Source organism: Opisthorchis viverrini (genome assembly GCF_000715545.1).
Source record: "Opisthorchis viverrini unplaced genomic scaffold opera_v5_192, whole genome shotgun sequence".
Taxonomy (NCBI): domain Eukaryota; kingdom Metazoa; phylum Platyhelminthes; class Trematoda; order Opisthorchiida; family Opisthorchiidae; genus Opisthorchis; species Opisthorchis viverrini.
In genome coordinates this window covers 496,936-523,537 of record NW_008751852.1, presented here as the reverse complement: position 1 = coordinate 523,537, position 26,602 = coordinate 496,936, and the positions used below count along the sequence as shown (strand labels likewise).

General features: G+C 42.7%; 2 protein-coding genes across 2 annotated transcripts in view; both read left to right on the top strand.

Annotated features, from left to right (window-relative positions):
• Positions 1–16,048, top strand: part of T265_07974 (hypothetical protein) — a gene marked incomplete at both ends in the record, with an annotated part of 41,476 nt that extends 25,428 nt beyond the window's left edge. The window contains 2 exons of the mRNA XM_009173651.1: positions 4,823–5,300; positions 15,457–16,048. Of these exons, the coding sequence (XP_009171915.1) occupies positions 4,823–5,300 (478 nt within the window). The remainder of the gene's footprint in view (positions 1–4,822; positions 5,301–15,456) is intronic.
• A 7,294-nt stretch (positions 16,049–23,342) lies between these two features.
• The window catches only part of T265_07973 (hypothetical protein), a gene marked incomplete at both ends in the record, with an annotated part of 11,368 nt that continues 8,108 nt past the window's right edge, over positions 23,343–26,602 (top strand). Inside the window, 2 exons of the mRNA XM_009173650.1 lie at positions 23,343–23,407; positions 24,021–24,216. Coding sequence (XP_009171914.1) covers positions 23,343–23,407; positions 24,021–24,216 — 261 coding nt within the window. The remainder of the gene's footprint in view (positions 23,408–24,020; positions 24,217–26,602) is intronic.

Here is a 26,602-nt window from a genome sequence, read left to right as displayed (position 1 = left end):
GCGTGTTAGTAACGAAGTAATTAGAAAACGGGTGTTCGGTTGTGCTGCAGGCACCTCAATCCGGAAAAACATCCAACACCATCGACTATGATGGCTCGGTCATGTGCTACGCATGCCGAAACACCATTTACTCCAACGCCATCAGCTGGTTCGTCTGTGCTATGTATGTTGAAACAGCGTCTACCGAGATGCGCGTTGTTCTCTGTGCCTCTTCCAGGATGTCGAAAACCACTAGGTGGACAACCTATAACTTGACTAAATGGGTCGAAAGATATTACGAGGAGCCTAAGTGTAGTTGGTGTTGTATGTCTTCCAGGATGTGGTTCCCATGATCACGTCTGTGCTTGGCTGAAATGGTGGATGATCCATGTCAGGGGCATTTGTGCTGTCAGTTTACTTCCAGCTTTTCAACTGAGCGCCTGAAGGTGCAGGAATTTCAAAATGCTTATGACAGGTCTCCTGTTTTGCCAGCTTTTTACTCTTCTTTTCACTCTAAGGCTTTAAACATAATTAGGTGAACGTTATGGTTGTGCGGCAGTGAAACATCAGTGGCAACATGGATGTTGTTGTCTCTGATGATCACGATGACTGCTTTTTGTGAAGTAAACTGGAGTAAAGAATTCAATCTTCCCACGGCAAGTTTGAGCGCTGACAACAATCTCGCGTTTTGCATCCGCTATTTATTTCTCCTTCGGCCGTATGCTTTATGGGTTCTATTTCAGCGAATTCTACAGCCCGTAAAAACGCGACTTGATGTGAATCAAAACCACTTTGAACCTGTGGCTTTCATTCCTTTCAGATAAGCATATTTGTTTTTAAAATGTTTTTGCCAATTTTTTTGCAAGCTGTGATCATATATCGTCTGTGCATTTACATCTTGAAGGGCCACCAGTATCAAAGTGAATTGAGAAAAGTCGGTCTATTTTTTTGCGGGTTGATTTCTTGGAGAGTTTTCGTAGTTGCAATTTTCTTTCGATCAATCAACACCATAGAACTCCGAATGAAAAATTACACCAACCGGTCTCGTATAATTCTTGAGAACCACAAAATGGCTGAAAAAACTGAGCTAATCCAGAAGGCACATGGAGGTCTCCAACGCATTGTGTTCAACATTTTTTCTACCAAAGTCCTCCATAAAACACGAGCTCCAACGCAGTCTTGTGAACGTAAAACAAGGTACTACCTGGAATTTCAAGAAAAACTCATCATCGCCATACGTTTGGCTCCCTAGTTTATACATTTGAAACCGGTCTTTTTACTCTCAACCACAGAAGGTATTGAGTAGACTCTATCGCACATTTTCATCCTAAACTGAACAAAGTTATCAAGACAAAATGGTGTACTTTACTGAATAAAATACCTTTGCTTTTAGAAATTTTTTGCTGCCATCTTGGATGAAAATATCAGAACTGATTTTGACACCGAAGGCAGACCAACTCAGGCTAGTAAAAGCAAGCCATATAGATCTGAGGAAGTACTCGGGAAGGACAATAAGGTATTCTCCTACCCCGAGTTACAAGCGCGATGAAAACACAAATAGATTTCGATAAACTGAACAGTATGGGGTCACCTGGAAAGTTCGAATTAGTACCTAGGTAAATTATGGCACACTGGCGAAATCAAAATGACATCTTGTTCCCAGTCGGATGGAGCAACAGAGTAAACTGATATCCACTGAGATTTTCGGATTTCAGTTCACTCGGAACTTTCTGTGACTGTAACGAATAGTCCCTGAATTTGTCGATCTTTCCTGCCGTCAGGACCGAGCCACCCTAAGTTTGATTGCCCATTTACCTGTGGGAGTATTTTGGTCTTCATTAGGATTTCTTTTTACTGACTTCAGTGGAACACACTGCCAAAAAAGGTAGGCTATTTTTGACAGGGATGAGCATCCTACTGGCATCTTCTTTTGAGAAAACGTTCTGGATATTTAGATGCAGTTTCTTGGACTACTAAAAAAACACCTAAACACTGTTGGGATTTGTTGGGGATATCAATATCCCCCCAAAAAACTCTGTATTTTTATGTGTGCTAGCGAACTTCCGGCATCTTTAAGGTCGAACTATGAATATATATATGCATTGTCATTTTTTCCCATGATCGCGTGTTCTTGGATCATTAGAGTTTGTGTCCGAGGTTTTTCGTCTTCTCACTATCCGCCGTGCTAGGAGTCTGGATCGAGCAACATAGCTGGGGATGGAATATTGTAACGGTCCGCATATCTCATTGTTTGCTCAATGCGTGGTCGAACCGTAACAGGGATCACTCTGTGCTCTCCAATAGAAATGTACATATTGACGCTTCCTGGACTGTGAGCATCCTACTCCGATGAATACGATTAATCTATCTATTAACAGTCGGGAGACATCCACTGCTGCCCCATTACAACACGATGCGTAAAATAGTTTCTTAGATGAGCGGTTTAGATTCGTCCATTTGAATGCGTATTCCGGTGACATGCTTTCCCCATTAGGAAATTGTTCTTCTCATTTGGTTTGGATATCCGCCGCCCGAGCGCACTCACAAGTGGAATGTTATTACACTTTGGGTGTCGTCACCTGCTGATGATATGTAATCCCAGGTATCGAACGCGTCAGGGTGCCTAAACAAACCAGTCTGTGGGATTGCGATGTCACAATAAGCTGCGCGTGAGCGCAAATGACCTCAGATCAAGCATATGCGTCGTATCTTACCTGAAAGCTTTATTGTATTTCGCACTTCTACATCTGCTGATGTTATATCAGCTAATCCTGATTCCCATGCCTGAAAATTTCCGGGCGTATCCAAACCGTTATTTCAGATATTGAGGCGTCTTGCTACGTACACAGAAAAAAGTTTATTCAGATCAAACAAGCTCATTCAAGCTCTGATTCATGTTTTATCGTAGTTTGGAGGGTAAATGAACCCTAGTTTTGGCTGATTTACTCTTTCACCTCCGGGCTGAACGGAAGTAAGACGAGGACGGTCATGCAATTGCTAATAGTCTAACACCGTGCACTGTCCGCGCCGAACAGCCTTCTCTGCTGTTTCAAAAGGCTTCATGGACTTTCGCCAAGTCCTTAGTTATGGGTTACAAAATGTAACAATGGAAATGATTCGAGCAAAGCAGAAACCCTGCGACCCGCCATATTCGGATTGCATTATACAAACCATCTGTAGGATGAGGTTAAAACTTTCTAACTAAACCCGTTGGTGACAACTTAGGGGTGTAATCACCAGGGATTCCCATCGAAATATCTCTTGCAGATCAGACATTGATTGGTTCGACCAATAATTTCCAACCTATCATATTCCAAAATTTCTTCCAGATGAGTCCAGTGGTTTTGCTGCCACTGCATTATCGGTCGTTTTTATTCTGACTTGTGTCACTTTCAACTACGAAGCGTCCTTGTTTTCATCCATCTCTGGGGTAGACATTGTGGTGATTTTCAACAGTTGCATTGGTTTATTAGCAATGTAGTTGGCAGAATTTCAGCACAAACGTCAAAGCATCCAGATATCGGCTGGGGTACCATGCTCTTGGACACGAAAAAATACGGACAGTTTTCCTCCATTCATTGCTCACATCAGTGAATTAGTAGGTGTTTGAACAGGTGGTTAAACCAAACATGATGATGAGGTGAGTTAGATGGGCTGTTATACAGGTGCCATCACGGGATGATCAGAATGCTTCGCTATCGAAACCCTGATTCTGAAGTACAACTTGGAGAAATTTAACAAACCGGCAGCAGTGATTTGTACCATTATACTGTGAACCGACTTTTTCCCCAAGAGGGACTTCTCATAAAGCAAGTACGTAAAGCAGCATCAGTGAATGCGTTTAGAATCTTCATTGGGACGGAGGTTGCATACACCCGGTCACCATATCTGTGCTTGATAATGATACCCACATCATTAGTGGACCAAACTGTGGCAGCTATAATCCCTGTATAACAAGTACGTGGTTCTTACAGCTGATAATCGTCATCATCATCGACAGCATGACATCATTGTTGAACACCGATGCTTCACTGCCGTACAACCATGATTTATCTGAAAGCCATATTGTAAAGGGAAGAGTAAAGGTGGGCGGGGAAGGGAATTGGTACTAGCTTACCACAATCATTCCAAGGTGCCTATACCCCCAGACATTCACACAAGAACGCCACTGACATCGGTTGGCAACCATATCTTGTAATGTCTCCAACCAGACACAATGAGGATCACGCGGTCCTCATTCTGGAGTGTGAGTAGCACCGACATCACCCAGTCTTTTCGTGATCTCCTTCACACTTCTCTGCCAAGTCAAGTGTTGACCACCTCTCCGTTTACGTCACTCTGAATTGGGCATGGAAAACAGTACTCTTTTTGGTAAACGATGGTTCGGCATACGCAGCACATGTCCCAACCAACACAGCATTTGGTGCTGGACACATTATTCAGTGGATGTTTAATACTCCCCACCCGAGCAGTTTTCGAACATAATTTCAATGCATTACCAGATTTAGGCAGTAGGATCCTTGGCGAAATAGTGCCCTAATGGCTGACCTTTGTGTTGAAAAGTCACAACTGATCTGACCCAAGCGAAAAGTGATTCGTCTATGTTGTCTTTGTTTTCGAAGTTGCCACGCTCAACCACCTTGAAATTTTAGCGGTCGCTGAGGCCGGTGTGAGCGGAGCTTATCAGCCAAGGTTGTCCTATCAGTGGGACTGTTCTCTCCTTCATAGGCATTAGTACGAATCCAAATTGGAGATTATTTTATTTTATGCTGGATATTACATCACCGTACATGTTCAGGTGAACTTTAGTACCTCCCGGACTTGTCATCTTTATCCGCTCTAGGTGGCTTGGACATGAGGACGCTGACGCCGACATGCCATTACGTATTGAGGCAAAATTATTTAGTCACCCTATCTGCCGCTTTATTTGGTTATGTCTGCATCCCCTGCTGTACGCGTTTCGACCTTTCATCAAACAACCTCGTCCAATCACCGTTTGGGAATTAGTCAATTTTCTCGTCCAGATGGTGTTCGATCTGGTTGTGCTTCGATTCCTGGGCTTTCAAGCGCTCGCCTACCTTGGTGTTGGCACGCTTTTGGGACTTGGACCGCATCCGATGACCGGACACTTTATTAGCGAACACTACCTATTCGCAGATCAGCAGGCCACTCACTCGTACTACGGCTGGTGGAATCCTCTGATTTACAATTTGGGATACCACGTGGAACACNTCCCTCCATTCCGTCAACCCACTTCCTCTGCTTGCCAAGATCGCACCGGAATACTATGCTCATCTGCCGTACCACAGTTCGCTATGTAAAGTGAGTCAGCTTTGTTTATATGAACTGCAGCTTGACTGATAGTTTGCTTGTTGGGACAACTGAATTCAAAAATGGGGTTGATAATTTCGGAGGTTAGCTAACCAGTATGGGAGTGTATCCTCCATTCTCATGAAAAATCAGATGCGTTTCTCACTGAAATGAACCGCGGGTAGATGAATAGCATGGTGCATTGTGGTCGACACTGGACGGGAAGATGTTCAAAGCTGAAAAGCTGTTCTCCTGACCACATGGAAACAGTAACCGATGCCAAACTATGGGTCACATTAAATTTGTTTCAACTGCAAGCATGAGGATCAGATTGTTTTATTCGTCGGAACTCCCGTTGTGCAAAAAAAACAATCGTTCAGTTATGACCCACATGGATCACCAGTCCATAGAATGGGGAACTAACACCAAAGTGTTGGACATTGGTAGAGGCAGTGCAGAGGCCAGCGGCTGAATTCGACGCGAGTTCCCCTTCCCAGTCATATCACATCGAGAACTTTGCATACTTACGAACCTAGCCTCAACTCAGTATGCTAACGCCAAAGGAATACGACGTAGGGAGTTTGTCCCATTTCAACAATGTCCACCCCCGTGTTCATCAGGCTTTACTCTCAGAGTGGAAGATCTGTCATGAGAAAATGACGTGCAGCTGTTCACTGGGTAGCTATTAATCAGTGAAGCCTAAAAACGTTCCCACATGAGCGGTCTCCTAGAAGCAAGCCGTGCGTGTGTACTGCCTCAAAAGATGCATTGGAGCACTGAATTTTCATTTATGAGGTACGTTAGGCAATAATGAGCAGTTTCTAGCATTAACTCAGTAGACTGAAGTAACAATAGACCAATGGCTAATCCTAAAGTGGTTCACATGGGTGGGCCTTTGTTCGAAAATTCGAGATTTTGCTAGAAAAAAGGCGCATTTGAGCGGATAATAACGTGTATCAAAGGTCCAAACGGAGCCCACATTCACGTTGTTGTGGACTTTTGACATTGAGAGATGGCGGAAAACTCACCAAATCGATAGTTGTGCAGTCCCTTGAACGTGACAAACTCACTAGAACGGTGGGTGTTCCGTGCTTGCTTCCCAGATCAGCTGTTCTTGTTTCAGTTTTGTAACAAACCGTCACTGTTTCCCATCCTTTACGTCTATTTTCCCAGTTACCGCAATTCAAATTACTCTCGTGGCAACCTATACAGCAACCCATACGCTTCCAGTTATAATTTTGCACATTAACAACTCTCTACCTGAGACTTCAGTAGACCCAATATCCGTCAGTTCGTAATCGAATAAAGACCTATCTAATTTGCATATCGCTTAAGAATAACTGATGGTAATTGAAGGGGCCACGATTATGAGTCACATATTTTGCCTTATACATATAAAAATTGCTTGACTAACCCTAGAAATGAAATGCCATACTTTACGAAAGGAAACTGAGGTGATAAGTGTAGGGTTGGTCTCACAGACAGGAATAATAGAAAAACCGGGACCCATCCTGCCCATCCTCATCCTCGAATTTGGTTACCATCACTGGCCAAGAGGATCAGAGGCATATATCCTTTCATAAGCATGCAGCAAGAGAACCAGTATATTACATGTATTTTCGGTCACCTGAATAATGGACGTGAATTCATGGATTGAGTCTGCAACCGACGAATTATGGGCATCGTGTTTCACAAGAACGTTTCTATCCGACAGTTTGGAATCAAGAGCCTAAGGTAGCTCAGTGTTGAAGGTGTGATTTACTGCCCGGAAGTTCTGTCCTTCTAACCCAACCTCTGCTTCTCTACTGCTACTGCCTAGACTTAGGTTTTTAGCCAGAACCGCAGTCTTCGTGCTCCCTTCAGGTGACAAGGCAGCTAAAGCATCAAAAAGGTGTTTTAGCAAAACAGATTTTATCATTTATACCGGTTATGGGTTCAGGATGTTGAGTGATCATTGGTCCATAGTCAGATCATGTTTTTTTTCTCGACAGAACGAGTTATTTATTATTCTGTTCGTTGCTCCTTGTGTTCATCCGAACACAATCGTTGGTCATTCAGTTCACTGTGACAAAGTCAGCGTACGACAATCGACCACCAGTTTTGCGGAGTAGCACGTGTACACTCAGTTTCTTGTTGGAACATCTTGCACCATGTTCCTTGAGTTTTGTGTGTCACAACACAAGATAAGGCAAAAACTACTCACCAGCTGACCTGAAAGTTAATGTGATACGATTTACTATGAATGCAAAACCAACCCGCATGTTCAATTCATCACGACGCCTCCGATGAGCTAATTGTGTAGCATCTTTTCTTCATATCTAGTTATGTCAGTCATGTACTTTAACCAAAGCGTCCCCGTCATCGGTGGAAGAAAACAATGTGTGCATGACTTGGAATTACTTATATGTGGTTCTCACTGAACGAAGAAACACACAAATGACTGTCTGTCTTCCAGTAGGGTGTGTCGTGTCAGCTGACTATCCCCTGAACTCAGCTGATCCGGCTGTTTGCTGAAATCTAATGTAATATAGTTGTCCCAAAGTTTCCCAAAGATGCCCAAGTCCGAAACACCATCAAGCCAACTCAAGGCCGAAATGTTTTGATACGTGTGTCTGAACTAGCTATGCTATGCTCTGCTGAAGTATAAACCTTCGCCGGCGCTTGACGTTAACAAAGAGAATCGAACTACTTTTTCGTATGCCGAGAACTGTTTCAAGTGCAGAAATGCTAGCGTTGTTATTTCACCTCAGCAAGCGATCAATAATGCAGGCGCCGGGAACCCGGGTTCATAGTTCATGACTGTAAAGCCTGTTTGCAGTATTACTGACAGTCTCTTCATCAACTTCTGACATTGAGGAACTGTTGTGTATTCCTTATCGGGGGCTTCGCCTCTGGTGGTTTTAGTATTCATAACGTTATACGAAGGCTTCAGCACCAGCCAATTGTGGTCTTCAGCTCCCTGACCCACCAGTTGTATCGTGTTAGAGAACGTATCCTGAAGAAATCAACCTAAATCTGTCCGTTTTTCCGGGCCATTTTTTGTGTATTGCCGCGCCCAAGGTTGTGAAAGGATATAAGATATTTCTACTCATTTACCCTATAAAAGTTTGTCTGGACATCAGTGAACGGTATTCTACTTGGTGCTGAAGGTCACTCAACCCTGCCGCTTTTTAGCTGAAATAGGGCCCTCCTATCAGTTGTGTTTCCACTCGTTTTCTTCACCATCTTCTTTTCTTCACCGTCTCCATCTATGCACTTTCGTATTTTGCATATACTCTACCGAAAATTGGTGAGACGGACTAAACTTTCTTAGCTAAACTGACCACCTAACTAGTTCGAGAACAAACAAGGCTGCTTTTCAGGAAGGAAGAGTCGCTGTGATGAAGAGGTATAGAATTGCTGATGGATGTTCCGCAGATGCGGCACAGTTGAAAACTATTTTCTCATGGAACGGCCTGGAACATCGTGCTTTTAAAAACACTCACTAGTGTGGCTTTTTTATCGCAAAGCAAAGCTAATGAATTGTTGTACTCCTTGCAACCGTACCTTTTAATCGATAACTATGTTATGGTATTTATTTGAGATTGCTGGTGTTGAGTTTCCGATGTCAAGCTTGACTTATACATGGCCATGGATAGCTAAATCAGTAGTTGGGTTTGAAGGTCCGCGGTAAAATCTAATACGCATGGAAGTAAATGTATGTGACAATCCTCATCTGTGGGAGATGCACACACAGGGCTCATTTCGCACACGATGTCTGTGGTCTCTTCCACAGACAGTCGAATTGGAAGCCACCACAGAGGCACGGTCTCCCTGTGCCGTGGCGCATAGGTGAACACTGTATTTTCAGGCAGTGCAAAAGCATGCTCTCCAGATTCTCGTCACCACGTAATCTTCACATCGAATTCCCATTATAGAGAGAGTCACCAGGATACAACTTGCAAAATATCTGTTATTAAATAAAAAGAAAGGTACTTTTTCGGGAGTTCATTTCAATTTATTAGCCATAAACCATGGACTAAAGCTCCCACAGTGTCGGTCACCAAAAATTGGGAAACGAAGGAGATATACCCAGTCAGTGAATAAGATTGCATAATCGGTTGGCTAATATCGAAACATTCTGGTTGTTCCATGATGTGGGAAACCGGAAAGCTACGCAATAACGTACTCATGTCCTTAGAAATTGATTTCCGGGGAAATTGATGACAGCATAAAGCACATGGCTTAGATAAATTAGTCCAAGAACCAGGTTAAGGACCACATTCCACATACGCAAACAGATCACGCCACACGTACTCTATTGTTCTGAGTCAGATGGAGCTGCAGTTGACTGGTTGAAATCTGTTCAGCTGGTAGAATAGCAAGCATACTGATGTCGTCTGTCCGTGTGCACATGCCTACGTTTTTAAACCGTACTTCAACTTTCCTAACCAACAAATTGGTTTGAAATAGTGTTGTTCTTTTATACGAATTCTATGCCTAAAAGTCTGTTCCAATGTTAGAGAAACCTCTTCGATAAAAAAAATGAACATCAGCTTTGTCTTCTGTGCATCTACTAGCGGATGTCTTCTTATCCACAGCGTAAGTACAAAACAATTTTCACCACTCGGGAAGGGAAGGTCTTCTTGAAAATTCACTCATAATTTAGTGCTCTATCCACTACTGACAACCCTAAAAGTATGGGGCTGATGCGACTTGTATATTTGGATTGGAATCTAGAATCGAAGTTAAGAAGAATAACGGTGCTGTCCTTATGGTACTAAAGTAGTGCTGCTCTACAGTGGTGGTCGACTGTTTCCGTAGGAGGTAAACGGGTTTTTTTTATCTGACGCTTCTTCTGTGGACTGAAGTGTATCGAGTTTAGTATATGATGTTCACGATCAGTCTTCATTTTGAGTACAACGTTGTCTTATCTTCTGCTGCCCAGAAACGTGGCAACCTATCATGTGGCGTACCTTACTAATTTGAAAGCCCTGGTCAAAAGCCGTTACTACTCTAGGTTGGCCGCCTTGGCAGGTTTTATTCACGGTCAGGTCTAATATGTACATTTGAGAAATCGTCCTGACCCCCTCGGTTACTTATGGGAATGAGCCTAAACAACGTGTACTCCTCGTGAGGTTCATTAGGACCATATTGGTACCAGAGCTCCAGAACTTTTTCTCGCGTGCACTATGCTTAGCTTAAACCTTGGTGCTTGTGACCTTGTGTGCACTTCAGATCTCATCCAAGTCGGCTGAATTTTAAGACTGCTTGAAATAGCTCCTTATGTCCTGTAATTTCCAACTGAGCCTTGGAGGACGGGCTACGAAAGCCAGCCTCAGTTTGAATGTCTGGTTTACTGCAGCCGGGTCCTCGCATGACCAGCACAGTCTTGCATGCATTCTCCAAAGTAGTATTAATCCACCGATACGGCATTTCGCTTACTTTCGAGTGTGCCCTAGCGCGATGAGTCATTGATAATGGCCTTGTCAAGTCGGTGTCGACGAATGCATTTCGTCGGAGGTCATTTGCATGTACCAGCCGCTCACTGTGCTAAGTCCATCTCCTGAACTGGCTGCTCAGGCATCGCAACACGTCTCAGAATCCAATGCTTTGAACGTGTTCACCTATGATTAGCAGGCGTGGAGTGACAAAAGTCTAAACCAAACCACCAGCTGGACACTCAACAAGAACGTACTCGAATTTCTACTGGATTGAAAAAACATGTCAATAGAATACACATCCCGTTGGGTGCATTCAAAATTACTATCGATGACAACATTTTGCACTGTAATTTCCTGAGATTGTTTGTAAATGAATAAATGAACTTCATTGGATTACGATATGCAGGTTGGTCTTAGGGGAAGCACCACTCCGTTCTTTTTTGTCGATGCGCAAACGTCCTACAGTGTCCCAGTGAAGTGACACTTTAGGTTCGGTGATGCAACTAGATACTTCTCATTTGCCTTTGTGTATGCGGTATTCAAATGTTCCTATCAAACTGACTTCCATTTGACTTCCATTTGACGAGCAATTCGTGCTCTTGTAAACAGGCAGCCAGTTCACCACACTCATGCCGAATTAAAAGGGATAAATTTATCGTACACCAACTGTTTTGAAATTCTACACTCACTCTCATTGTCTGATATGTTAGTCGATATTTGCACTGGTTTAACAATCAATCACCAGCATGTCAGTCGTACCGGCGTAGCCAAATGTGATGTTTCCAGGAGTTGTCATACGATTCAAGGCCCAGGTTTTGCTAGCACGATTAGGTCTGTATTAGGTGCTTTAAAGCAGTTTTAGCCTTTTCAGCGGAGAAGAATCAAGGGATCTTTTATACTAGTCAGTTCGTGCTCACTTTGCCGATTGTTCTATAAGGATAGGCTCGTCGACATGCCCAGGTGGAATATGGGCAAGTTATGGGTGTCTTTGATCCCGAGCATAGTTCTTTCATAGTTCTTAGCTGCCATTATGATGATAATAGGGTTGGTAAATGAGCCGTTACACGCTACTATGTTCCGAAAAGTCTGACAATTAAATTCCTAAAACTTGTCTTCATCATCATCAATGGAAGTTCTTTCCTTATAATAGTAATTCCTAAAACGCCATTTGAGTGCATGTGGAGATTCATAACATGTGTTGTTTTTCAGTGTGATGCAGGCTTCTGGCTCAAAGATTCCCAATTCTCAGTTTACAGGAAATAAGCACAAGCTGACCATAATCTACTGACCAACGGTGTCCGGCTGTCTCGGATTACCCGTGCAATGATATCGAGCGTGGATCTATAACTCGTCTACTCATATGAATTAGAGTGACTCATCTAAAAGGTACGATAGGGAAGGTCTCGCCAGTGATCGACATCCCGTTTCCAAGCTTAGAGAACTCATCCGCAGTGCAATGATGCGTTTTGACAGCCAAAGTTTCAAAACCTTTTCTGTCAAACTGTTTATTCTTCTGTATTGTCGTGACCGCGGAAATCAATCAAAAAAGGTTTCAGTTCGCTTATATAAAAACTCACTTTATTTAGTAAAACCACTGTGCTTTTTTATTAGTATATGAACACGTTGTTGCCTGGGTATTGACTCCCACCCCTACCATACAGTTTGGTAGCATTGCATCCTAAGAACGGTCCAAGGCCATCAAACGGCCACGCCCGACGCACTATACGGGTGAAGCTGATGGTAGTGGCTACATTAATCTACAGACGCGTAGAAAGCAGTACGGGTACGTTGGCATTCACAGGAGCTGCGATCGGCAATCAGATTTTAGAGAGTATACAGGACACCAGTATTTTGGAGTTACGTATTTAAATAAGGTTCCGACGTATGGCGGTTGCGACAGATAAGACCCACTCCCAATGAGTGTTCGTTTTGATTTACCTCGGACATGAAATTTGTTGAATTCCCTATTCTATCCTCGGGTAGCTTGAGCGGTAACGTTTGTCGAATTCCTTAACTTGGTTGTGACGACCTTAAACCTGGATCTTTTGACCTTCCCAGCAAGATTTACGCCTCAGAGTGAACTAGAATCTATTCGCGTTGTCAGATTCACTATGTCACGTTTTCGTAATTCTCCGTTTTCTTTGCTTCGGACCTGTGATTCGCTGTCTCTCCAAGGCATCTTCAAATTGCAACGCATAAAAAATTGAGTTTTATGTTCCTCCTTATAACACGCTGGAAGATTCGTTTTTTTGCCTCCACTTGGTCGGCCTTTATTTTGAATTGTTTCTGCTAATTGGATCGGCTAGAACTGTTAGTTGTTTTTTTAGAATATTGTGGACCTTTGCAGTTGGTGCACACCTAGAATGGTGGACTGCCTGGTGATAGGTATCATGGGTTTTGCTTGCCTAACTGAAAAGGTGGGACTGAGGAGCCCAACCACCGCAGCTGAATGAATACTGAAGCCTAGTACAAATTGTGACAGCTATATTTTTCCCAGTTAATGTTGGTATGGTTTTTGGCACACAACCAACTCACTTGACGCCGACAATGACAGTGCATCCTTCTTTGGAATTATTTGTGGAAGTCCAAACGATTGGCTTTCGTAAAATAATGAACAAATTAAGATAAAATGTTGATGAGAATGTCTGTCTATTTACGGGTAACCTCTCCGGTTATGATCTCTGCCTCTAGGTTAGGGGTATCCTTTATCGGAAAGATCCTATGATATGTACCTCAAGTGCACATTTCATGATAATATAACTGAACAAATAAGTAAATAGCCAAATATCCAACTGAATGAATACACCAATATTTGACTGAACGTCTGACCAGCTAATTAACTCGCTCAGTACTAACTCAACTACGCTCTGTTTGAATGCATTATTTGGATTTTCTTACTAACTGATTGGTAATCATTCAGTAAATTGATCTGAACTCGTAAATATTCGAGTCATCATTAATCACACGTGGATCTCAGAACGACGGTCACATTTTTGAATTGTACACATTAACTCTGTCAAAAAAGTGGAGCGTGCTGCTTCCACGCATCCATCATTGTAAAGCCAACTGTTGTTTGCTTTGGATTTGTTTCCAGACAGGACTGTAGTTACATACACACACTCGTGTACTTTAACCTTCATATGCTTGTTTGCCGGGGCGTCTGATCACTTTAGTTATGCGTGTCGAACGATACGAAACACCTACTGAGGTCTGTGTTATCGAGCTGTGCGTTCGGTGTATACTGGTTTCCTCTAAAATAAATCCCAAAGAAGCTTGAGATATCGCCTTATGGTTACTTTTTGTACACTATTTTGTACGACTGGTGTTTGTTGTGTATGGCCACACTCACACCTCTTCTTGCACCGTTTCCTTCATTGTGGACTCAGTAGGTAGTGTGGAAGTTTCTCCATACTTTGCTGAGCGCTGCGGTCAGCAATAAATGCTTTTTTATCAAAGTTCGATTGATACTGAGGTAGACTTTTTAATGAAGGAACTTTCAGAGGCACTAGAAACAGCAGATCGGTTATCGCGAAAACCCATGGGAGGTATTCGAAGTGTGTATAATACGAAGATATAGTGTTTGGATGAAGTTACTACGTGCTCCTTCATAAGTGATTCATCAATGAAGGGATTATTTGGACTGTTCGTATGAAAGTCGAAAAATTTACCCAGTGGATGTCAGTACAGTACGTTCCAGTCATAAGAGTTATCCCGAAAACAAAAAAATGTTTAACAATCTCCAATTCAGTTAACATTGTAACAGATACTCCCTTGCTTACGAGAGATACAAGTTTGTAAGCTGGCTTTCCCGCACTGTGAAATCCTCTGGTAATTGCAAGGAAAACACTTTATTCCAATGAAGTAGCGACCTAACGGAAACAGAAGACAACCCACGAGTGGTCTGAAATGGTCCCTTAAGAACATTCCGCTCGCCGGGTAGGGCAAGGTAGGCCAAATTTTACTTATGCCAATCCCAAATAGTGATCATAGTTCCCGGCTGGACACAGACTGTATCACATCCCAAACATGTACAGTGGTATTGGAGCTATAGCTCTGGTGGCTAAAGCAGAACAGGTTATAGCAGAACAGATAGCTTGCACGCACATACATGGTAGGTCAGTGTCGACTGTGGCGCCCAGTTAAAACAAAGAAGGTATCAAAAAGGGAATATAGGCTTCATTGTCAACGAGTATGCTTTTGGTAAGAGAATTGAGTAATCGGTAGCTTGTCCCAGCTGGAGGTCAGTCTTGTCAATCATTCCTCGTGTAATATTTTGGTGAAATACTTCCTCTTTTACCTCTCACCCACCCAACTGCACACTAACGATGTTCCATCATTTAGTGGCGAAACCTCTGCTAGATAATTGCCCAGTTCAACGAGCAGATCACCAGCCAACTGATTGGTCGGTAAGGGTATACGCCCCTCCTGTGTTGCAAGGATCGCAGGCTTGCCGAGTGATTTTGAAGCATTGTGTTCCAGAAAGATTGACCCTCTTCGATGGCATCCTTGATGACCTCAGCTGAAGTCAGATCGCTCTGCAGATAAACCATTGTATCCTAGTATAGGTGCAGTTGAAAGTTTCGGTGAGAAACTCTGTCCTTTCAAATGGGTTAATGCACACCGTTTTGGAATTGTTTCAACTGGTGTATTGAAAACTCGTAAGATACTTTCATTACCTAGAATAAACGGATCTCCCTGGTCAAACATGCTCCCTTAACTTCCTCTCTCTCTCATTCTCTTTCAGGTGCTTTGGGACTTTTTGTTTTACCCCGAGAACGGACCGCAGGCACACTGTGTCAATTCTGAAGACTTGTCAAAACCAGAACTTTATGCAAAAGCCCCAAAGGGTCTGATTGCTGACTATTATGAATCCCATAATGGTATAGCTAACGGTGATGTCAAAAAAACGGGCATTCCTAAAATTTGATGTTTCCCTTACAGTCAAATACCACATTCCCTTCCCCCAAATAACCGCTTACATTCACTGGACGCGACGATTTTCTCGACATTGAATTTTGCGATTTGTAATTTCCAAGCTTACTACTCTTTTCATGACATCTAGGTTTTTGAAGAAGACCGACAATTTATACGTGCTCCGATGGACCAAATTGTAGCCCTGCTTTGTGACGTGAAAAGTGTTTGGAGAAACTGTCATCCGCTGTTGTTTTTTGTGTACTCCTTTTTTATCCATATTGCTGTTGTGTGATTGACAGATCAGATCGTGTCGGAATGCTTTCGAAATGAGGTATCCTTTATTAGTTTGTATCACCATATTTGCTTGTCTAAGTTTGACCAAATTTTCACTCAATGTCAATATAGATATTTTTTGGGAGATACCCCATCTGAGTGACCAAGTTCCTTGCAGTATCCTGATCAACAACAAGCCCATCATAGTCTCAAAGTTTCCAATAGACCTGTGGTATTTTCATAGTTGGGTACAGAGAACATACTACTCATGGAACTGCATCACAGACTGGCCTAGATGCATTGTCAATCTAATCATCTAGTTAGGCTGAACTGCTCGCATTTACGTCAACGTTTTTTCTGGGATGTTGATGGCCGTACTGCGCGCGTGACCTAACAGTTGGGACCGCTTGGAAGAAAACCGCAAGTGTCCTAAGTAATGTTGGCCACTGGTTACCGACTGTTCAAATTGCAAGATTCAAAGTAAGTTCAATCACGTGCCCTCTAGAATGAACACTAAATTATACTAATAAACGTCTAGACACCAATGACTTGAGCTGATCGGATCGATAGACATCTTTCCAGCAGCGTACACGAAAACCTCAGGACATCTCGTGTTTTTCATCACAGTTTCAATCCTAGTTGATCGTATTTGGTTATTTTTTGGTGGGCAAGTGATATATCCCATCAGAAAATTAGGTGCGAAAGCGGTTGAAGGATCTGGTGTAAAAACACCGAAACGAAAGGATCATCTCACAGTACCTTCCAGGCAGTCAGTTGCGGGTTAAAGTTTCTTGTAATTTGTCCGAATATCTCTGACGGATCAGTTTGTGGAGACGATGATGGACACATCCAGAAGTTGGAGCACCTCCCTCTGAAACTCGTTTCCATTCGTCTATGGGAATAAGTGACATTTTGGCACAGCTCAACATGGAGAGGTTGGACTGCTCAATTTACATTCGGCTGCACACGTTGATCAAGGGCTCATCGGGTATTCTCTTGACCAACTTGTGTATTATGTTCCAAATCCCCATGCCTCAGGAACAGAATTGGTTTCTGCTCTGAAACGGTAGTGGGAAAGCATCAGCAAAACTGTCAATCTCCAAGTGAGACTTTGCCCTTTAGAGGTCAAATCTGCATGTTAAAACATGGGGCCACCACAGATAATGTGATTAAAATACTTTGTGCGGACAAATAAGCGTCAGACAAAACGATGCCGTCCACATAAACGAAGCTCAATAATCTCTTTGTGGATTTGAGTTTGAAACCTAGATTCGTGGTCCAATAGAGTGTAAATTCCATGATGAGGTTGATGACAAAGCTGAACAAAAAATGATAGGAAGGACAGTCCTAACAAATTGTCCTTCACAAATTGTCAGGGTGGTTTGAGACACTTCACTGTCCACCCTAACCGGACAGAAAGTGTGGAAACACAGTTCATGAGAAATGCTCACGAAGTTCAGGGCATCCTCTTATTGCCGAGGATATTTAGCAGGGCCCGTTCATGCATAGAGTTGAAGGATCTTTTAAATTCCAGGGAAACCGCGATTTTTTGGTCAGCCATCTACGAGAAACTGCTGGGGCATTTGACATAATGTGAAAATATGATCAATACACCGTTTCTCAGGTTAAAATCATGCTCAGTGCTTTCGGACCTGCAATTCACATGTCAAATGTGAGTGTAACACTATAGGCGAGGCCAACATCCGCGTTGCCGCGGGCATTAAACCCATATTTCTGTGGCTAAAACTACTATTTTGAATGCAGGTACGACCACTGATTGGTCCTAAATGACCAAGATATGTTCTTATATCAAAATACCGGGGAAAAACCTAATCAAGCAGAATGTAATTTTCTCTTTAGCTTTGAACAATGCTGAGAGAAACTGGCCCGAAAGTCCGATGACACGTTGGAGCGCAAATAAATTGATGGGGATTCAAGATGGGGGTCAAATGAAAGACAGAGGCACAGGGCCAACTAAACTGTCGCCAGAGATACTCCGCCCAGCGCCGCTAGTCTTTTTTATATATTATGTTTCCAATATTGTCCGCAGAAACCCCATTCACTTTTGATTCCTACTTTGCGGATTAGCCGAAACAACCCGAATCCATTTCCTGTCCAACAGGCCCCTTTCATTGTTTGAACTTTCTGGTTCCACCATATCCCTGTCCACAAGCAGAGTACGTATTTTGTGGTCATTCGTTTTGCCGAATGCCCCCTGATTCCGAGGGAATAAATGGTCTCGCATGAAGCATTGATAGTGACCTTTTTAAGGTCCACGGTTGTGCACGGAAACACTACAAGTATGGCTCTTGGCCTTATGTATAGACGTTGTTACCTCTTCCCAGTTACAATCAATGTCAACTCCAAAGCTTCCTGTAATGCAGTGCATATTAACCTTTATTCTGGTTCTCCAGCATGTAGCTTACAAGGCTTTTTGTCGCTGAATAAGGGGAAAGCTATTGAAAATCTTTACTGAACCAGGGATCAATCACATCCAAAATGATCTCCAGTCAAGTAGTGCACTGTTCGATTGGTAACTGATGATACTGTGACCGATAATACTTCAAGACTGCTTAATGATTAGAGGGCACCAGTTGGCGCCTTTTGCATCTTACCTTATTACTGTTGAAATACAGCCTGTGATGAGTGCGGTGTTGCAAAGAACGCTAACTATTGTCATTACTTTTTGCATCAAGACCACACGTGTCATCAAGCTGTGTATCTGATGAACTGGGATACCCAGGCTGTGCATCGAAATCTCCCGATAGTGTGATCACATTCGGCCTCTTCTTGGTGGACATTTGGGTGCTCGTCTCTTAATAGAAGGTGTCTTCCAATCATTCGGAACTACAGTTCTTAGGTGTATAAACAAATGTCATAAAAAGACTCCAGTGTTTCGACTAGTGCGTCACATTCGGCCTCTTCTTGGTGGATATTTGGGTGCTCGTCTCTTAATAGATGTCTTCCAATCATTCGGAACTACAGTTATAAAAAGACTCCAGTGTTTCGACTAGTGCGAGTTTTCATTGAAGTAAGAAGTCGGATGGCACAGAGTCAGTTGCATACAGGTTCTCAGTCGAACAATAGAGCCTCAGTTCGCATATTTAGGTCTGCATCAACATCGGTGCAACTCGCTGCAACACGCGCAGAAGCACTCGAAGTTTGTGGTTGTTTAGATTGAACGGATACAATGATCTTAGTAAGTATACCTACTCAGTGTATCCGAGGTTCGGAGGTACAGGAGACGTTGGTCGATGTAGTATCAAGATTTCGCGCAAAAACAGCTTATTGGCAGATGTGCCAGAGATAGACGGTTGGTTTTGCCGCTGTGCTGGGCCATGTGGTTGCGGCCTCGACACACGTCCAGTCACAATGCAATTATGATTTAAAATCGATCAGAGATGAAGTGTGTATGATGAAGAGGTGTGTGAGCACCAAACGGGACATAATCCAAACTTATGTCAGGCTATTTGATGGCAGTTTCTGGACTGTTGCTCCAAGTCTAAAGGACTCCATGAAAGGTTCCAGAATAGTCCATCTTGAACACCTCGATTGGTGATGAAACGTTTGCAACCAAATTGCCCAGCTCATCGAACAAGCCAACGACCATAAAACGTGATACCTCTACAGGTATCTCTACATACAAGCGCATATTTTTGTATTTTCTGGAAGACTGTTAAAATAGGGTGCCCTTGGATATGCTTCATGAAGGGTCCACTGTAGCGAGATACCATGCACGACGAATCTGTCCTCGCGTGTATTTGGAACCTGCCACATTAAAACGTACATCTGGTAGAAACACTAACCAACATGTCTTTGCTTATAGTTTCTCCTGTCACAACATCACAAACGTCAAAGTTCAAAACCGACCAGCAAGTCAACTAGGGCTTCAGTGATCCTTGAGCTGGCGACGAACAGCCCCGTGAAACCTAATCTGAAATTATTAGTGCGCGGCGAGTGTCATCACTTCTACCTCAAGTTTGATCAACATGTGGCCTTAGGACGTGTCAGATATATTGATTTTTCGCCAGAATCCTATCACACGTACCATGATGAAATGATCGAGGTGAGCCATGCACACAAGTCTTGTACCAACAGATTTGGACCAATGCCGCTACGCTAACGAACATACGCAACTTTCGACCCATGACAGTGACTGGGTTCGCAGAGATCGTTAGTGTCTACAAAGTTCAGAGGAAGTATATAACCCGCTCTGAGTTCTTTTAGGTCCGCTCTACTCTCGACCCGCATAGATCCTCGCTACTACTTGGAAACAACCTTTGAGCGAGGCTGACATTGATTTAATAACAACTCTATTTGAAGATGACCTGTAGTATTGTGCTGATCAATTTTCTCGAAACACGTGCACGAGATGCAACACGATCAGGTAGCCACTTCGGAGTTATGGAAGGATGTAAAAACAGTGTTTCAACTGGTGTTTTTGGTCATTTTCTTTTATCCGAGGACGGGCTGACTGACATACATGTGTGTGAATTGTTTGATTCGCTTCTGACCAGTTATTGTCCGCAAGGCAAAAATAGTACGCAGAAAAACACGATAAAGTAGTATTTCATCCCTTCTCAGGTCTTTATTTTCGTCAGTGGAAAGTCACCAGCTTCACTGCATCTCCTCTAGGATCGGGACCTCTGCACATGCGAGCCTTTCTTGGTGAGCCTTGACATTCATAAGACGAAGGCATAACTGCTGTTTTAAGGACAGTTGCCTGTAACACATCGAAATATTTGTGAGAGAAATCTTGGTTATTAGCGAACGTACCTGATTCTGCCGAGCAAATTCACCAGGATAAAGATTATTTCCTTTTTGAATCCCAAATGGTGTGTGAATGAGTGTAGTTCTTGAATTTTGTGAAAACAGAACACGAGGCTAATGAAAAGTTGAGAACTTCTTCCGTCTAATGAGCTCGAAGAAGATCAAGATCGGTCGTGGTCTGTGAAAGCGTCTTCAGCAAAACTATGAGTAGTATTTTCTGTCAACATAAATCCTGAAAGCCATGGTATACCACCGTCTCATCTGTAATGCCGTCTGCCACTGCGCCAATAAAAAGGAATATCTTGTTAAAGCGTCAGTGCTATGATAACTGTTTGACGCACAGTTTACATCAGTCCTCATTATTATGTCTGTAAACGTACATCAGTAGGACTCGTATGTAGTTGAATGGTTGACTCTTTAATATACAGTGTACGATCCTGTGCCACGGCCGTGATCTCAAAGCGATGAATTGGTTAGTTAGCCTAAACACACGATCTAGGTGTCCTATATAACGGGAAACGTGTAGTCTAATTCAGCGAACGACAATCAGTTATAATTGCAACGAAACCGAATTCTATGAACCTCACTTGCGTTTGTTCAGTAGTCGAAATTGGGCAGCAAACAATATATTGAATCAAACGTACGGAGATAGTATAGATAGATAGACTGTGGTTCTATAGTAAATTACCAGTGAATAATGAGCAAAACTAAAGGAAAGCTTACTGCTAGACTGAACCTTCGGCAGTTAGCAACGCGGTATGACACAGAAAGGGCAATGTGCTATCAGACAAACTAAGCGGGAAAGATGTTGCGCAGTTCAAAGTGGCGCCAAATGTTCAACAACGAACCCAGAAATGAATTCGAAAAAATCGAGTCATGAAACAGCTAATGTAGACTCGACTGTGTATAAAATAGAATAGTTCAGCACTGGAACCTGAGCACTCACCGAAGGGCAATGAATTAGTCTGAGGAACAGGGAAACATAAATAATCACGCCACATGGAAGAAATCGTGAATGCCCAGCGAAATCATGTGATCGAACGGGAATTTTTTGTCATGCTTTATTAAGCCAGCCTTTCGTGTGATAACTAGCTTCCAGTGGGCTAAACATTTCACGACTATTTTCAAGTTACCGGCGTAAAATCGATATGCATATCGGCAAGGATAGCACCGTGAAAAGTGTGAGTGTCACGCATTCAGCAAGACTGAAAAGCTCACGATCTGTGTTTACCGCAATCGAATCGATCGAGCTTCTATGCACATACGGACGGCTCTATGGAACGGAGTAGCAAAAGCTGACTTGGATGGTGGCAATGAGCTTAAAGATGTGGGGCTTCCAGTTTCAACTCGGATTTTGCTCAACTTTGCAATCCACCGTGCAATGTGTTTGAAGGTCCGTTGAACCAGCAGTTCTATTCTTTCTAAATGAACTTCACTGAAACTTGGAAATGAGCTGATGGATAACATGTGATACAGGAGTTTCGTGCAAACTGACCTCGTGATGCCCTAAACGAATTTCAACATGTGGCGAAAAAAATCTGAAATGAGGAGACGCATAGGTGAGTGGAAAAGTTGAAAAATTCGTGAAGTTCACTACCTAGGTATGTTTTCAAAAACTTATTTTTTCGTTTATATTTCTGAAACAACACGTGTGCAAATTACCACAAGCAAGGCCGGTTACCAATTCAAAGGCGTCAAGGTGGGATCGAACCTTGGTCACCAAAATGGTAGTTCGTAATCTTATCCGCTCGGTAACCGTTGTTGGGCAATTAAACAAATTCATCTGGTTTAGAGGCAGCAAGCACGGTCAGCCTGGAATGTCAACCTATACAGCACATGGAGAACGTTTCGCAGGAGTCATTGGTAATCAAGGCTTCCTTGATGAACTCTTACGCTTTCTTCCAAGTTCGTCCACGTATGGAATTTTACCTGAGTCCGGTATTCAAAGAGGTCCCGAAGCGTTACCTGTAAAACCTCAATGCCTAACCCCATGGGCAATAAGACAAATTAACCGAGGTAATGCTGGTTGAATTCACGTCAAAGTCACTCCATACCGTCCCAGAATATGATCTGTCAAACGAACAACCTGGAGAATTGGTAGTGTTAGGAACAAGGTTTCGTAATTCAGTTGGTAACCACACAATACAGGGCTAAAGTTGGCAAGCAAACCGGTGAGCGAGTTTTCGCTCACCAGCGCAGGAATAATGGATTGCTGGCTGCACTAAGAAAACCGACAGTGCTCTCCATAAGCCCCTTCAAATCACAATGTGCACCAGATAACAAAGTTAAAATAGATCGATTCTTTTTCTGTCGCAGATGTAGACCTCCCTCGAAGATAGTTTGCATTAAAATTTTTTCACTGAATCATCGGCGCCAAATCAGTGTGTGAAGCGGGCACACAAGAAACGATAACTCAAATTTGGCTAAGCCACTCCTATTGGGTCTTCGAGGCTGTGTGCTGTTGAAGCGAATGCATTTCATAGGTTCGTATGCAGACTCATAAACTGAGCTCATGACTCATATTACTTCATCAACATAAACCAGTTTATTAGTATTTATGAACAATGCACTCTTCGAAATAAACCTTCCGAATTTAGCGAAACACACTCATTTGCGAACTAATTTGGTTTTGCGAGAGACTCACCTGAAACCTAGCTGAATCTCTCGTTTGTGATGCTTCCAGACACCAGGCCACCTCGTGTTTCTGTCGCTATGATATTCGAGATATCGCGACACATGTATATTTGTAATCCATAAGGTTGCTGAAAATTCGTCAACCTCCGAATATTATTATCCTGGGCAGCTCAAAATGATATTTTGTGGTTTTTTTACACAGCCGATGTTTAAAGAAGTGAGCGAGACACTTCCGGTCGATTTCAGGATATCCAACGTATGATAATAACAGCTCAGTATCCTGAGGACCACTGAGAGCTGATCTCTATCCGATTGCAGAACTCAGTCGCTGTCACTGATTTGGAGGGATTAACGAAGGTACAAGTGCTTCTCCGTGGGGCCGTCGTTCTCATAACCTTTAAACCTTAAAGTAACCCTTCATTTAGGAGTATTTCACAGTCATCCATCTAAGTCCGGAAGTGCTATTTTTTATCCGGTTGCTGTTAGTTAGTTTCAGGGTAACTAAGTATGAATATCAGTTCATAAATTAGAAATTCGATGACCCCAAAATGCTTGAACTATTCTCATCTCCACTGTACATTTCCTCGACTTGCTAGAACGGGATGGTTCCGGTAGCTGGCTTCTGACTTCTCGGGAATCTGTAGATTTAGTGGCTTGAGTAAGACCACTAAAAAGTGACTTACTGTAACTTTCTAGAAATCTGTGTCAAAATTATAGGACAAACACAGTTTCGCCTCTCGATCGACTGAAAGCTCGGAACTGTGAGGTCAAGTTAAGTGTGTCGGGTAGTTATAAGCAGTCAGTGACTTGTGTTTGCTTGCCATTATGGGCTCTCTGCGTACTTATGACACTTTTATGCGTGGCACATGGCGTTGAAGGTATATTTTTGCCATTTAATCTCACACCAGACCCAGTATGACGAACACTTTGTGCCTGATGTGCGAGTCTTGACTGTGCTAGCGCATACTGCGCCTTGAAGAGCATTCACCATTGTTTGTCCTTTCTTTGGTTGTTAGTCTTTAGACGCCTGTTCCCATACCAAAATCTTTACATACTTTGGGATTCACCTCATCAGACTGACACTGTCCTTGGCATGATTTCGAATGAGACGTTTCTCTCTTTTCTCCCATATTCTCCTGTTACTCTTTCGCATTCATCGCTTGCATTCACTTCTTATGTTTGTGACCATGCTCTTCACAAATTAATGATAATAATTGCAACACTCTTCATGGAGCTCTTCTATCTAGTACTACTACGTAACTCAGCCCGCAGGATGAAAAGGCACCCCTTCCCAACGAAATGCATCTGTTGGCAATTTTTCGAGCAAAACTAGATTTAGACGAATGCACTGGTTTGAATATTAATTCGGTTTTGACCAGAGACTGACCCACAGCGCAGGTGAATCTCTGGTTTATGACGTTCTTACGCAACTGAATCTGCCACGCCGGGTCGCCTCATTCTTCAGTTGGCACCATATTGGAGATATCGCGATACATTCCATAGACGTAATACGCTACTCATAGGGTGGCTGGACATCATAACGAGAGATTCAATGGGTACAGGTGAGTCTTCCATCAAAAGGAAATTGATATTCAAATGAGCGTATAAATCTGAATCTGTCCAATTCGTGTTCAAATAGAACATAAGTTTGAGGGAAACTCGGGGGGGGGGGTCTACCTATTGAGCATCAACAAGGGTGAAACCGGTCGTTCTTTCGAAGAAGTTTCAGCAACCATATAAGTACTGTATGAAGCCAGTAAAACTAGTGTTGCCTATGGAGCAATTTCGCATGTATTATCTCCAATCAGCTAGTTTACTCAAGCTATCTATGTAAAATCTAATTCAAGGGTAATTACACTGCTTCTTGGGCGCTTGTGGCCGAAAGGCTAGGTTTTGAACGACTAACAAGAAAGTCGCGAGTTCAGAACTCTCTTGGGGTTTCATGAGTTGCGCACTACTGGTGATTCTCATCAACAATGAAACAGCTGTGCAGTGTTTCTCGGTTGTTTAGAATAGATTTGCTTCACTGGGCGGACGAAATCACAGTTGAAATCACCCAAAATGAACTTATGTTGATTACCAGACTGAAAACCAGCTGGTGACTTCAGGTGACATTGGCATCCACCCAAGATAGGCAAGTTTGAATTCAAAATCATATGGGCTTCAAATAACTGTTCACTTTTAGAGACTCCAGAAGTGATAAAAATTCGGATAGTGACCCAGCAGAGTTGCCGACACCAACTACTGCTTCAGCCCCTGGGTTTTCGTAGTTGAAACTGAAGTAAGATGAATCACTCGCCATCTGTCCTGTCGCTAAAATATTGCAGTCAAAACTGCTCTTTGCTAATGGACTGTTTCGTCTTTTTTGATACAGTTTCATTCACCTCATGATATCAGGTAAATGGGTTTGTATTTCACAAAAGTCAATAAGTCCTTCGTTTCTTTGTATAGAATAGCTGCAGCATAACTCCGTAATTTCAACAGTTTTGCGCAAATTTGCTGGTGCAGACCATCCCGGGAACAAGCGATCTGAGAAAGTCATTTTAAGTCATTAGTGGCTACTGCCGTTAGGTCATCGAATCCCCAAACTTGGACTACGCTGATTTAGGGGAATGCATGTTGAGAGAAAATTTTATGTAGACAGTTTGGTAGATCGAGGTGGTCCCTCAATTCTACCGCGGCACTTGGTGGGTTTCTTTGAATCTTTCCGGCTTTTATTCCGCCCAAGAGGCTGGAATCTTTAGGAGAGGTTTCAGTGCACACTGACCAAGCTATCCTCAATTTCGGAACGTTTAGCACCATCAACAATAGGATTATTGCGAAAAAAGCTAGCTATTTGTGGAGAGGCGCATTAGCACAAGATTTAAGTAGACGGTAACACTAGTCAGAAATTTTGAGCAAGACCACGATCTTATAAATTCTAAAATCGAATATAACACACAAGGCAAAAAAACGTTTACAGTATGCAGACATAAAGACTGTAGTTGTAAAAAGCATTCCGTCATATGATTTTTACGTAGTCTTCATTTTGTGATTGCTCCAAAACTTGTAAACTATGCCCATAACAAGTTCAGATAGGAATCTCACGGTATACTCTCGGACAAAAAGCAGAAGAGGTCTGCGTCACAAGCGAAACACCCTTTGCAATGATGTTTACCCTCCTGAAATTCCATTGTAAGGAGGGAGGGGAATTTTCACATCTTTACTGAATGATTTTCAGATCAAGTGCATCACAAAATGTACAGGGTTCATAGCGCGCCTCTTGGTTCATTCAGTGAGAAATGAAGTACCTTTAACTC